Source organism: Trichoderma gamsii (assembly GCF_001481775.2).
Source record: "Trichoderma gamsii strain T6085 chromosome Unknown Scaffold_17.2, whole genome shotgun sequence".
Classification (NCBI taxonomy): domain Eukaryota; kingdom Fungi; phylum Ascomycota; class Sordariomycetes; order Hypocreales; family Hypocreaceae; genus Trichoderma; species Trichoderma gamsii.
In genome coordinates this window covers 375452-388968 of record NW_020171354.1, presented here as the reverse complement: position 1 = coordinate 388968, position 13517 = coordinate 375452, and the positions used below count along the sequence as shown (strand labels likewise).

The following is a 13517-nucleotide window of genomic DNA, read 5'->3' as shown; positions in this document are numbered from 1 at the left end:
CAGTCATTCCCGTCAAGACGAGCTGTCTCCAGTTCAACAGTACCGCGACACCCGCATTTGAGCCCGCGCCCGCACTCGCACCCCCCTTCAAGATCTCAATCAGGCTCGGCAACCGAGGAACATTCGTAGCATTGGCGGCATAAGCAGCCGCGCGAGCTCGCAGCGCGGGGAGGTATAAGCTTAGCGTGCCGACAGCCAGGAAGGTCAATGAGCCAGACAAATCGTAGAAGCGCTCCGAACCGGCGAGGATGGAGGGGATCGCGACGGCGCTTTGGATAGCAAAGGCGGTGGCGAAGCAAGGGACGATGGACCGCAGGAGGGGGGAGTGGAAGTTGGTGATGTGGAGGAAATGGTCGAGGAGTGCCATGGCCTCTCGAGTTGGAGCTGAGCTGCTAATTGACGGCTATACTCATGTAAGAACTCAGTTCAAAAGACCGACGGAGAAATAGGATGAAGGGAATTGATTCTAGGTTGACAATGAAAAAAAGAGGGGTAGAAAGAAAAGAAATCATGTTTCGAGGACATGGTATGCAGTCAATTTATCCAACAGAAGATATGGTAGCATTGCATTCATTTGAACGAAAGGATTGGATGGCTGGAATGAACTGAAGCGTGGTGACGTCGACGCCAAAGCTACTCCGATTCAGCTCCAAGAAGCTATTCGCGCGCATCTTGTTGCCGCATGCATAATCTCAGTTGTAAAAGACGATTGGTTCCGCACTGCATTAAGATTGTAGATTGGACTGGTGATTGAATGAAATATTTCAATTGTGCCGATTGGTTGAGGAGTTGAGCCAATCGGTGCCTTTTTTGTATTTGATATAAACTGCTATAGCTGTATGCTCGACAACGTCATTGAATAGGTATAAAACAAGCGTGAATCAAATCACCTTCAATGGGAGAAGCTCTTCACTCCCATTTTGTCAGCGTTCTCAACTATATCAAACCACATAGTAATCGACGCATCCAACCGCTTCGACGACTCTGCGAATTCCTCGCCGCAGCAACCTCAGCTACAGCAGCCTTAGGGTCATCTTCAAACTCATCATCGTCTGCACCGTCCGCAGCCTCGCTCACGGCTGCAATAGCATGGATATCGATAGAGAAATCTCCCTCTTGCGTTCCAAAGAAGCTGCAGCCAACTCTCGTTAGCCGCCAAGTCCTGGCACACATATATAGCAAGGTGTTCAAAAAAAAAAGTATTAAGCAGAAAGCTTCTACACTCACCTTCGCATCATCAGCCCGACTCGTTTCACATGGGCCAAGTCCAACGGTTCTGCATCCGGCTTCGGCCTCCCTCTATACGTGGGCTTAAACGCACTCCACGGCAGATAGACATTCTCGTAATCCAAGCTCGATCCGTCTTGGACGACCTCGAATTCGGCCTCCCAGCTAATTCCAGCTTCTGCGCGTCCATCACCTCTCCGCGGGGGTATCTCATCCTTGAGCGTCAGGGCGTAGCGTTTCCCATCCGCCTTGGCCACCGCAATGACTATGCCCCCCTCGTAGTCGGATAAGTCCCAGTCCAGAACCCCCAAGCTATGCTGCGATGCAAAACCGGCACCGCCCAGTGTCTTGGTATCAAGGTGGCCATAGAAGCGGGCCTTTTCCGGATTTATCACGAACAGGTGGGACTGACTGGCGCCTCCACGAACTCGATCATCAGAAGTGACCCATAAGGAGGAGTCCCAGGGCCTTTTGATTCAAGACCCAAAGAGGCGGGTTTCAGTTAGCCTGGGATGCTCTAATTTTGACCGCTCATTTATACTGGTGCCTGCAATAGCTTCCTTTTTTTTTTCTCCCCTCCAAGTCATGTAGATTCTGAGGGTGTGTATCTTGCCTCCCAGAAAGCTAGAAAGGACGAAAGAAAGGTAAAACAAACATATCGAACTGTATCAAGCCAGACGAAGCCACCCCCAGAGTCTAGATTTCGGAACCTCATACCCAAATCCGAGTCTACCCCGATCGAGGCAATGTCCACATTCATTGTGGGCTTTCATTAGAGGCAGAGGGGTGACCTGAATCGAAGAGGCAAAAAAAACAAAAGAAGCCATCGCGGCGTTCGCAGGGCGTGATAGTCCAAACAGCAAAGCATCAAACACGCAAGAGGGGCTCTTACTGGTCTCCGCCGTAGAGATAGAGCAGCTTCCGCCGGTTCGTCGTAGCGTGCATCGTGGGCTCAAACCAAGAACAGGTGCGAGCGGCGATATCAGGCCAATGGTGAATTACTCATGAGAAGTGTCCAGAGGCTCGAGTGAAGCTGGCAAAAGGGCTCGCCAGCAGTAGCCTTGTTGGGTCAATGTACGAGTAAGTTGCGTTCGGCTGTATCGCTTGGGATTGGCGGATACTCCGATCGGAAAGAAAGCCGCCAGGCGCTGGCTGCGTTCGGAGTTTTCTCGCTCCGATGGATTACCAAGTCGCTGCCTGACTAATTGCTACAAGAAGAGACGCAGGCTTGCGGCGTTGGCACAATACGCCAGTTAACTCCGATACGCAAGCCACCGAAACCTTCGCAGAAGACACATGGAGATAACTGTCAAGAATAGAGAAATCGCGCCGCATGAGCTCACCAACGCCTCGTTTCCCACGTGTTTGACGGCGAGACGATGGGTGTGCTCGAAATGCAAAAAAGCCACCACAAGTACCGAGATGGCGAAGCTTTAGCGGCGTTAGAAATCGAGGCTCTGCTCTCTGCTTCTGATTCTTACACACACACACACACACAAGGGCGCACTTACATGGAAAAAAAGCCCGCCGCCGCCTTACCGGTGAATATTCTCCCCGCAAAACTTCCCGTAGGTCGAACTCGTCGAAAAAGCTGCGAAGCTTGGCTTTTGCCCTACAAGGCGCCCGGCGCATGTGTGGCGCTGCCGTAATCCACCATGGCGGCCGCAGAGGACGGGCGTGTGTGGCTTCGTCCACATGGTGAACACAAGCCACGGCCAGTAGCTCAACCGACTCGTCCGTAGCTCTTGATGAATTGCAAATCACACGTGCTAATACTGGGCAAAAAACATTTGGCAAGTAGGGTATAGTAAATGATTTTTTTTTATAATTTGGAGCACGCTTCTAGTGCCCGTTCCGTCATGTATTCCGGCGGGGATATCTAGTATAATTGAAAATAAAATGAAGTAACAGAGAAAACACCAATAAACTGTGCTTTGCTTAAGCATATCAGTCCGTTGCTCCTTGGAACGCCTGCCAACCAATCCCATCTTTCAAGTCATCCCAAATGTCCACTTCATGAAAAAAGATATCACAAAAAAGAGGTGTTAACACAAGAAAAAAAAAGAGCTCATCCAAAGCTCTCCAAGAAGAATGAAGGAGACCCAACACAATCGCCATGCTATTTGTCCTCGTAGAAAAGATCCCGTTGTGCACCCCCTTTGCCGTAGACCAGAACTCATTTTTTGCCCCGTAATGTCGAGTGCCTTGTTGTTTTGTGACAAGGTAGAATATGTATATATGTACTTCGGGTTTGTAGATGAGAGGGGTGATGAATTGCATGAAACCGGCATTTTTTTTTTGTTTAAATGTTTGTTTTCGTTTTTTTTGATTTAGTGCTGGTGCTGCATCAAGGCTGGAGAGCCAGGCATGGACAGCGGGGTGGTAGGGTACTCGAAGCCCGTCTCAGAGCAGGCAGCCGAGTGGTCGTATGAATGCGTCAGAGGAGGAGTCTGGCATTCAGAATCAGCAACGCAGATCCCGAGAGTAAGAGAATTGATGCCTAGCCGAACTCACCAGAGGGTTGGAAGGGTCGTAGGGAGTGGACATGCCCATATCGTGAGTCGGCATGAAGCCATAGCCAATGTATGGGCTGATGACGTTGTCGGGGTACATGTCTCGCTTGATGGGCTCGCTGTAGTGGCCCAGAGGAGGCAGCGAGGCGGGCATGGCAGCACTGAGGTAGTTGGGGTAGACCTCAGCAGTGGTCATGGCAGGATAGGCGTGAGCGGATCCATAAGGGTTCATGAGCAGCTCGTCGGGAGCTGGGTATGTGGTGTATGAGAGAACAGGCGGCGTGTTGGAGCGCTCGCGCTCGTCGTGGTGGTGATAGCTGGGGTGCACAAAAGACAGCTCGTCGTGAGACTCCATGGGAGGAGTGAATTGGCCCTGAGAAACAATGGTCTTGGGAGGCGTCGGGAGGCGGACAGGAGCTGGTGCCTGGTGCACTTTGTGGGCCTTGGAGATGGATTGACGCTTGGCGACCTTGTTGGGGCTGGTGGCAGGCTGGCTGACTGGCGAGGGCTGCTTCTCAGCATCGCCCTCTTCGGATCCAGCGCGGCGCTCAAGATCCTCCAGGCGGCGCTTAAGCTTCTTGCCTGCAGTCGAGTGTTAGATGGTTCTGCACAAGAGATCACGTCTGGTGGCTAAAACATACGGTAGTTGCGCTGAGCAATGCGGTTCTGTATTCTCCTGCGCTCGGCAAGATCTGAGATCTTGGTCCAGTCCTCGTCAGGGTGGGCAGAGCTGCTAAAGGCGCTGCTGGTGCCGTGGTTTGAGCAGTGTCGAGGAGGAGGAGGAGCCGGTGCCGGGACTGCGGCGTAGGCATAAGGGTGTTGTTGTGAGATGGCGAACATGGCCATTGTGATGTTGTGTGTGTGTGTGTTGTTGTAAAAAGAGTTGGTGATGTGGTGATGGAGGGGTGAAGAGCAAGGCAAGGCAGTGTGGTCTTGGCTCAGTAGAGAAGAGGCTCTTGCTTGATCAGATCAGAATGGAAGATATAACTGATGGATGGTTTGGATGAGATGTCGATTGGTATTATATAGATGATGTGCGTCTCAGCAATTGTTGGATCGGAATGGTCATGGCAGGCTGGACCAGATGGGAGGACGACGAGAGTTAAATACTGGATGCTTCGACTTATCTGCCTGTGTCTTGTCGAAGCTCAGTATGCAGACAGACCCTGGCCTCTGCAGGGCTGCATGGGGCCGGGCTTCATGGCTGGTGAAGCCCAGCAAGGCTTCGTGCGATGTACTTAGCGTCGTCGTGAGGTGGTGGAGGGGTGCGGGCGTGAAGCTGTGACAGGGCCACTGCATGCCGTCCAGGTACGTACCGCCCAGCAGGACGATCTGTGCCCATGGCCCGCCTCTATGCTGCGCGGGCAGGCGTGCACGTAGCAGGTACCCAGGCCCTGTCGCTGCATGGAGCGGATCTGGCTGTGTCTGCAGTGCAGCGACAGGGGGTGCGGCCGGAGTGGCTGTAGCAGCCGGGCGTGGAGGTAGGAGGTAGGCGATGGTGTGGGCGCTGCGAGTGGGATGAAGCGGATGGAGCGGGCCTGGAGCCAGAAGGGACCAGGGGGGCGTGGCGCCTGCCAGCAGTCGGGAGGCGTGACAGTAGGACTAAAGACACGGGGCAGGGACTCCCGGGAGAGGTACTTTCTCTAGTGCAGGCAAGAGCCACTGCCAGGCAAGAGCCAGCCCAGCCAGCGCCAGAGCCACGGCGAGCAAGAGCGACAGACAGCCAAGCCAAGTGCCCCCTCCCAATACAAATCATCCAAATCAAAGTCTGCTAAATGTAGCATCTCCATGCCGCTACTGGGTACGTAGCGGTCGCTCTCGCAGCCCACATGGCTTGGTGGCAGCGGTTTTTGTTTTTGTCATGAAAGGCCAAATTTGCCCGGTTTTGTCTTTTCCACAGGCGAGTGCCCCATCCGGCAGGCATTCATCTGCCTCTAGCCTCTGGCTCTGGCTCTGGCTCTGGCTCTGCCTCTAGCCTCTGGCTCTGGCTCTGGCTCTGGCTCTGGCTCTGGCTCTGGCTCTGGCTCTGGCTCTGGCTCTGGCTCTGGCTCTGGCTCTGGCTCTGGCTCTGGCTCTGGCTCTGGCTCTGGCTCTGGCTCTGGCGGTCCCTTGCGCTGCCACCCTCTCTTCCCGCGATATCCAGAGCACAGCACAATAGCGCTCTCGTCGTCGAACCCTCCCCCCCTTACAAGTGCTATGATTAGCAGGACGCGACAGCCGGCCCTCGAGACCGTGCGCCCGGGGGAATTGTTGGGCCCTCTCCGCCTCTACTCCCGGCGAATATCCGTCGACTACGAAAACGGCTATCCTGCTCATCAATGCTAGGCAGTGGGCCTACCTTATACTCTCTGGTCTGGATGGATTGGATTACTGGTACTGGGCAGCTCGCACCAGGAATGCCTCGCTTTCGCTCCTGGGAGACCGCCTATCTGCTGCCAATCCCTACTGATACAGGTGCTGCACGCACGCACGCTGCTGGGCTAGGATTCAGTCTGCTGGCAAAGTAAGGTACAAGTGGCCGGGCTAGGATGGCTAAGCCCAGCACTCACACGCAGTGCCGTCGTCGTCATAGGGCTGCGCTGACATCGCTCTAATGCCATTCGATCCTGAAGGTGTCGGCTAAGGCACAAGCGTCAAGCGTCAAGCTGCAAGTTGCAGGAGTCTCCTTATGCTAGCCCAAGCCTCTAGTATCGAGGCGCTTCTAGACGTCGAGACGTTGCATTCGAAACATTGCGCCCAGAAAGGAACAGAGGGAAAAACGGGTAGGGCACCCGCCATTCCTTCTGCTGTGCTTCGTAGAAGGATCTCTCGGACGAAATCGCATCTGGGCTGGCATTGGCCATTCCGCCCTACGAGGATGGCCTGCCGCCACATGTTCTTGAAAGGGGCGGCCTTTTGCCAGCGGACTCTCCCCCGGCCGGAGAGCTGGACAGTAGCACTGAGGCACGGACAGCTGGCAATTTGCTGTCACCTTGACCGTCACGAACTGCCTGTCATGCTGTTTACTCCGTATAATCGCAGCAGAGCCGGCCCTGGTGTAATTGGGGCCTTTTGCCGGGTCGGTAAAACCGGCAAACAAGCCATCAAAACAAGCGCTGTTCCGGAGCACAGTACTCCGAATCGCACACACTGGCTTATTCGCAACGCCGATTCTCAAGCTGTGGCAAATGCTATTGGTGTTTTTCGGAGCTCGAATCGCAACTCTGTATACTCCGATCCAGAGCTCTTGGAGCTCAACACCTTCGAATCGGCACCCAAATGGGGGGCCGCTTGGCTCCGATGCCCCTCCCTCCCCTGCAATATGATACATACTTTAGTGCCTAGTGCTGCTATGGACAAAGGTACTCATCCCGCTCTTTTCCCAGGGCATGACTCAACACAGACCTCAAAAAAGCAACAGCACGAATAGTTTCAACTTGCACTGTAGCAAATTCGCAAAGACCGCCATGACGGTACTTTTGCTTTCTTCCATATGCCTTGCTCATGCCAAGGCAGCAGGGGCATCTCGGCAGGGAAACTAAAACATTGTTGCCCAGTACAAGATGTTTCCAACGCCATCGACTCAAGTACAAAGACCAGTACTACCAAGGTCTCGAGCGTGCTCCGGCATTGCGGTCAGCCGTTTTCCCGTGTTGGTAGCGGTGGGCGAGCTTGTTTCCCCAAAATCCCACAGGCCAATAGCATCTGTCAGGCGGCATGTATTCGTACCTTACTTTGCGGTGGCGTTTCTGTAGGGCTCATCCTACTCCGCTCGTAGGGCCAATGGCCCAGCGGCACATCATGATCGCATCCATCCTGACGAGTACCGAGCTACTGGCCGGACGTAAGTAAGTTTTAGGTTGCGGCATCAGACAGACACAAGACGACGTGGAGATAACGGGCGTGTGGTTTCCAACCTCGCAAACCCAGCGGCAGAACGGTTATCGGAACCGTGTCACGGAACCCAACTGCGGCATAAGGAACTGAGTAATCAACCAAACGGTAACGCCCCTGGCGGCGTGGCGTCCTCTTTCTCCCGAGACAACGGCCGACGTCAAATGAGACGAGCGTTTGACAAAAGCCATGGCGCACCATGATAGGCGAATCTTAGGCAAACGTTATTAATGGCGACACAGACTGGATAGCCTCGTAGGGCGGCGGCTAACATGGCTACCAGTACCAAACACCCGGCTGTCGCCAAGCGCAGCACTGCCCACTCCGAGTTACCATCTCAAATCCATTGGTCCCTTGTTCAACTCTGTATTAGACTCTTTTCCTCATAAATACTCCTCTATTTACGGAGCGCCGCTAAAACTCTAGAGCTCTGGATATTGGAAGGGGGGGCGTGTGAGCGCGGCTACCCGTTGACCTTGGATTTGAGTTGAGCGCAGGACGTAAAGGTTGGGTTGGGCTCAGCCTTCACCGGAGGCTCTCGCTGCCGGCTGGCGGTGTCCCAGACCTTGACCACTAGGAGCCTGGATTCAGCCTAACTCGTGGCATCACACGTGCTTGGGGTATGGGAGGCTATTTTTGGGCCGCCTATGACGCCCATTACCAAAGCCATGCAGCCGGGTGCGTGATTGGCCTGCGTCCAACGACAAGTCGTCCACGGCCCCGCCTCCTTTGCGTTCCCCCTGCTTCTGGGACGCTGCTAAGTCATTGCGCCTGCCGACTAGCTTTACCTAGTGTACATGCGCGATTGGGAACAGCGCAATGTTTCGAAGCCAAAACAAAACAGCCATGGACCTCCAAAAGAGCCGCGGACAAGCGCCGAGCCTCTGCCCCCATCCCCATGACGCCAGGACTCTTTGCTCGACCTCTGCACGCGAGCAAATCACTGGGGGATATCGCTGGCTAGCTTCCTTCTAATCCGCCGAGTCTAGCAAGCGAGGTGCAAAGGCTTCACTGCGTTTGGCTGCTGCTGACGCCCACGCTCTGCGATCCTATCTACAGGATGCTATGTATAGCATCGCCTAAGCCAAAAGAGCCTCCCGGAGATATCTACCACGCACCTGTTTCCCTCTGCCCTGGGCCCCCCACAGCATCTTTCATTTGCAGCACATGGCATTCGATGGCACCATTGTCAGCGCCCAACCGTGCCGTCCCAACCCACCTCTCGCCCTTTCACGTTGGCCAACGTGGTGTTGTTGCTCCATGGCATGCAAGATGGGGGGCCTAGCCCGATCTGCTCCTTCTATGCATGGCCGTTGCTTTGTCTCCTGCTCGATTCCAACGGCGCTGTCGCATGCCGCAGCCATATGGGGACACGCTGAGTTGTTCGACATGTTTTCACCACTAGGTATCTATTTGTATGGAGCACCTACACTTGTATGCCGCAGTGCTGGTCCTCTCTGGCCCCAATTAGACGAAGCTGCTGCTGGGGTCAGGTGGCTACTTTGCACCACCTACGACAAATAGTCCACGAAGAAGCAGGTATCTATAGGTTTACGACACGGCCAGCGGCTACCTGCAGTACATTGTTTTAATCCAAGGGCTGGTCGGCTGCGGTGACTAATCTCCCCAGGGTAATCATATTTCCCCAAACCGGCATATGAGGGACAATTTCTCCGGCCCCAATAAAAATTCTGGCCCAGCGAGAAGCGCATACAATAGCACGGGAGCCCGAATACGGCTACAAGCCGGAAGTGAAAAAAGACGAGAGGCCTAAAAAGAGAAACCCGCTATCAGGGCACCCCCGCCTGAGGAGTCAAAAAGGCAAGTGAAGTGATTCGCGTCACTATCTCCTCCAAAACAGGCAATCAAGGGTCATCGTCAAGTGTTGATGCCTTTTAGCCCCAACCATTGCAGGAAATTGATTTGACATGATGCGTAGCACGATTCAGCAACAAGAGGGGAAAGCAATACAGCGCCAGAAATTTTATGGAGAATGGGGGCCATCATCATCAATCATCATGAACACCCCTTTCATTAACTTTGGAGGTATGGGTCCCAGGTTTTCGTGCCGTGCGTGTGGTGTTGGTACTGGCCATCCCACGGCCACCGCGGTGCTCCCCGGGAGCTCTCCAAAAGATCCCGACCCCCCGGTTCGAATTGGCCGTCGCATACGGTACTGGCCTCTGGTGCTGGTTCCAAGTACCCAAGGCAGCGAGCCACAGGCAGCGAGCCACAGGCAGCACACTACCCAAGTCCCAGGTGACAGAGTCCGGCATGGCGGCGGCCCCTCCCTTGCCAGAGCCAGGACTTCAGATGACCAGCGGAGCCCTTTTTTGTCATCATGAGCAGGTCAGGGGGTGTGGGCCCAGAAGCCCCTTATCCAGCCAATGGGCCGCCGTCCCTACCCGTCGGGACGACGCCATCTGCCACATGTCAACTCTGTCTGCCGAGTCTCCCCTTCAATCTCAGCCCTACATCCCAACGCTGTGGATAGGGCGCTCGCTGGACGTGCTCTTTCAGGCCACCCGGGAGGATCTTATCCCTTGGATCGGGTTCGCCCTACGAGCAAGGCAGACATTAGGCTTATTTTTCTCCTCGCTTTCTCCTACTCTCTCTCTCTCTTTTGGCACAGCTCAGCTCAGCTCCCCTTACTTTTACTTTTCTTACCAAAAGCGGCAGGAAGATTCACAGGATGCCAAGCTGCTGGGTCACGTCTCCCGCCCCCCTGAGACAAGATAAAGCTTCCGCCAAATACAGCGCATGGTTGTAGATTAGGTAGCGAAAGAGAAGAGTCAAGCGAGGGAAATGAATGAGCCGGGAACGAGGAACGAAGTTAGCGGGCTCTCTTGCTTGGTTGGCCTAGAGCGACGGCAAAGACTAAGATTGCATTGAGTGCTATTGTCAACTTGTAACAACGACTATCAGCCAGCATCTCACTTTCTTAGAGGCGGCACAAGTACGGGGTAAGAAGGAAGAGCTTGGGGATTGTCTGGAGACATAGTTTGGAGCAGCAAGTGCCGTTCCAAGTTTTGCCCAATTATTCTCCTTCTCTAGTGGCGCCCACCCTTAACTCAACAGCCACCAGCACCAAAAAGGGCGCGCATCGCATACCAAACACCCTGCGGCGCAACGCCACATTTACCTACCCACTGCCGCGATCAGGCTTAGCCCCAGCCTTTTGTGAGCAGCCGCCAACAGGCAGAGCGGGAAACCGGGTGATGATGATGTTTGTGAGGATGAAACGCCGCAGCAACATTTAGTTATTCCCGCCGTTGTGTGCTTGTCAAGACGAGAATCCCACGGAAATGTGCCGGCTTGTCACTGTCACTGCCACTGCCACTTGCACAGCTGCGCGGAACGGCTAATATCCGAGCCAACAACGTGGTCCGCGGGCGCAGGCAGTTTGGATGGCTGCAAGGAATTCCAAAAAAGTAAGTTTTTGGGGACTTTCAATTTGATTTGGAAAGAGAGGGCGTCGCTTGACGCTTTTTCCATCTCCATCGAGGTGGCAGCAGTGCCGGCGTCCCAGCATCAATGCTACCTCACCTCACGCCCCCAGGTCGCATCTGGCTTGTGGCATGAACCATCGCTTAAGGGTCGCTAAGAAGCCCATATTTCTGTATATCACATTCGATGCCAACTAATGTATCGACATGCGCTTTCCGTCTCCCCCCGTGGATCTGCCCCTATAAACAGGTTTCGCTGTGCGCCCGCAAAAGGCGGCTAAGCGGCGCATCACAAGAGTTCAATGCTACCACCGCTGCTGCTACGTACTTGCGTACCTAGCTCTACCACCCAAAACGAAGCGAGAAACGAGGGTCTCGAGTGGAGAGCAGGAGGCGTGTCCCGACAGAAGGGAACGATGAGATCGATGCAAGGTGCTCTTGGCCCAAAAGAGGCCTTCGTATTGGAGCGAAATTAGCAAAGGGCTCAGTTTCACGAGCCGTGGCCGCGGTACTATGATGTGATGGGGGCCGTTTTCCCAAACTGCTCCTTCTGACCAACAACCAGTTTTTTTAGATGGAATACTACTTGCACGTACCTGTTGTTGGTTGACGATCCCAAGCTAACGCCCCCCCTACTCTACAACGGTTTCCAGGTTAATTATCCCCATTCCCAGGTATTTGATACAGTATCAGGACCAACAAGGTCGGACGAATGCGGCACATGGAAAAAACCCTAACCACCCGGCTGGTATCCCCAGCATTACCGCTTTAGGCAAGCCAGGAGAGGCTTGTGACCTCGCGCGAGACGACATGCTCTTCTTTGCTTGCCTGCTCTTTTGGCGGATAACCGGCATTTTGGAACGGCCACGGTCCACTCCCGGTGGACTGGATCCGTCCGCCTGGGGGCCCCTCAAGCTCTTTGAGTTGAGGCGAGGCGAGGGGAGCGAGGGACATGGGACAAGGGACCTGAATGCGAAGCTGGCCAAAGCTCGAAATAGAGAGCCGGCTACCCCATTGGGGAGATGGGCAAAATGATTCTCTCGTTCTTTGTGTTTTTCTATGCAGCCATGGTTACAGGTACGGTTACGACTTTGCAATTTCCTGGGACACTAGTGTGATGCAAATCGACGACGAACAAGCGCTACCCGGGGGGCTGGTCCAAGGCAATGGAGCTGCCAAGCAAACGATGCTATCATCGGTTTTGCATGGCGTACATCATAGGCTGGCACGAGCGGCTCTGTACTCCGTGCCTTATACGGGAAATTTGCTAGTGGCGGTCAACAACACCAACCAAAACCATCGCCACAGGCAGTTACGTGCGTTTAGCAATTGTCAAAATCTTATATACTCACCTCGCTTTATTAAATTCGCCTCGCCGCAAGCAAGTCCACCCAAGTCCCTTCTTCCAGCAGGCATCGCCAGGCATAGATGAATGCGTTACCTTCGCATACACAGCGAACTCGCACAGAAAAAGCCGCTTTGCGGCGCGCGCGGCCCATCCGGCGGCGTGAAATTTGAGCGCCGGACGAATCTTGCACCGATTTCGGTGGGGAGCCCACCAGAGCTCTCCCCAAACGCTGCTAAATCCACGAGCACCAAAGCTGTGGCAAAGCTCTCTCTGGCTCTCCAAGGGGTCCCCAGCAGTGGGATAACCGGATCTTCGCTCCACAGCGGGCTGGCAGGCCAATGAAGCTGTCCAGCGACAGCCGGCCTGGAAATCACGCTGCCAGTACCAAACAGCTACAAGCAGCTTGTACTCTTTCCCATGGGTCTCCGGTATTTTATTCTGTCTTCCGGGTCTAACTGGAGATGAGCATGGGGGTCGGGAAGGTATTTGCATTTTTGCTCAGTCTGTTTCAACAACCTATGCCAGGCCAGGCGGCGTCTCGCCAGCTGAGCCGTTTTGGCTTAGCCCTACCCAGATCTCCCTGCCGAGTCAGGACACAGCATGTGGACTATCGCGACTCTGGCGATTCTTTTTGGGTTCGCCTAGGTGCGTTTGAACAGACTGCGGATTTCCGATCCTGGCAATGGATGCGCCCGCTAGTGCGAAACGAAGCCAAATTTGATTTTTTTTTCATCCCGTCACTGACTTGACTTGTATCATGCTCCTTAACGCTATGCACATCACGAAGCTAAATATACCTGGGAGTATAGCTTCGCATCTATTTCCGGATCGCTGCTATGGGTTGCTTAGCTAAAAAAGCAAAGCAGAGTTTTTTAGAATTGTCGTACGATTTTGGCGACAGCACTAAGTACTAGCTGTGCTGTGGCCTACCTAGGCTGCTTCATTTATTTTCCAACGGGCTGCTCCGTTCATTTTAGAGCAGCAGCCATTCGGAGGGATTTTTGCAAACGCGTGCTATCGTGCAGAAGTTTTTTTTACTATAAGCCGTGTCCAGTTCAGGAATATGCTGTAAGTCTATCAGTTGGCCATGCCCCATCCAGCCTTGAGACG

General features: G+C 54.0%; 4 protein-coding genes across 4 annotated transcripts; 2 read left to right on the top strand and 2 right to left on the bottom strand.

Moving 5' to 3' along the window:
- Positions 1 to 3557: 3557 nt before the first annotated feature.
- Positions 3558 to 4586, bottom strand: TGAM01_v205524 (hypothetical protein; the record flags this gene model as incomplete). Its single annotated transcript, XM_018802842.1, has 3 exons — positions 3558 to 3677; positions 3742 to 4322; positions 4382 to 4586. 3 exons carry the CDS (start codon positions 4584 to 4586, stop codon positions 3558 to 3560), a joined length of 906 nt encoding a protein of 301 aa, XP_018663959.1.
- Positions 4587 to 5528: 942 nt separating this feature from the next.
- TGAM01_v205523 (hypothetical protein) lies at positions 5529 to 6065 on the top strand (the record flags this gene model as incomplete). The annotated part of the gene is made up of 2 exons (XM_018802841.2): positions 5529 to 5541; positions 5716 to 6065. 2 exons carry the CDS (start codon positions 5529 to 5531, stop codon positions 6063 to 6065), a joined length of 363 nt encoding a protein of 120 aa, XP_018663958.2.
- Positions 6066 to 9631: 3566 nt separating this feature from the next.
- TGAM01_v205522 (hypothetical protein) lies at positions 9632 to 10352 on the top strand (the record flags this gene model as incomplete). The annotated part of the gene is made up of 2 exons (XM_018802840.2): positions 9632 to 9659; positions 9739 to 10352. 2 exons carry the CDS (start codon positions 9632 to 9634, stop codon positions 10350 to 10352), a joined length of 642 nt encoding a protein of 213 aa, XP_018663957.2.
- Positions 10353 to 11827: 1475 nt separating this feature from the next.
- Positions 11828 to 12899, bottom strand: TGAM01_v205521 (hypothetical protein; the record flags this gene model as incomplete). Its single annotated transcript, XM_018802839.1, has 2 exons — positions 11828 to 12116; positions 12412 to 12899. 2 exons carry the CDS (start codon positions 12897 to 12899, stop codon positions 11828 to 11830), a joined length of 777 nt encoding a protein of 258 aa, XP_018663956.1.
- Positions 12900 to 13517: the final 618 nt, after the last annotated feature.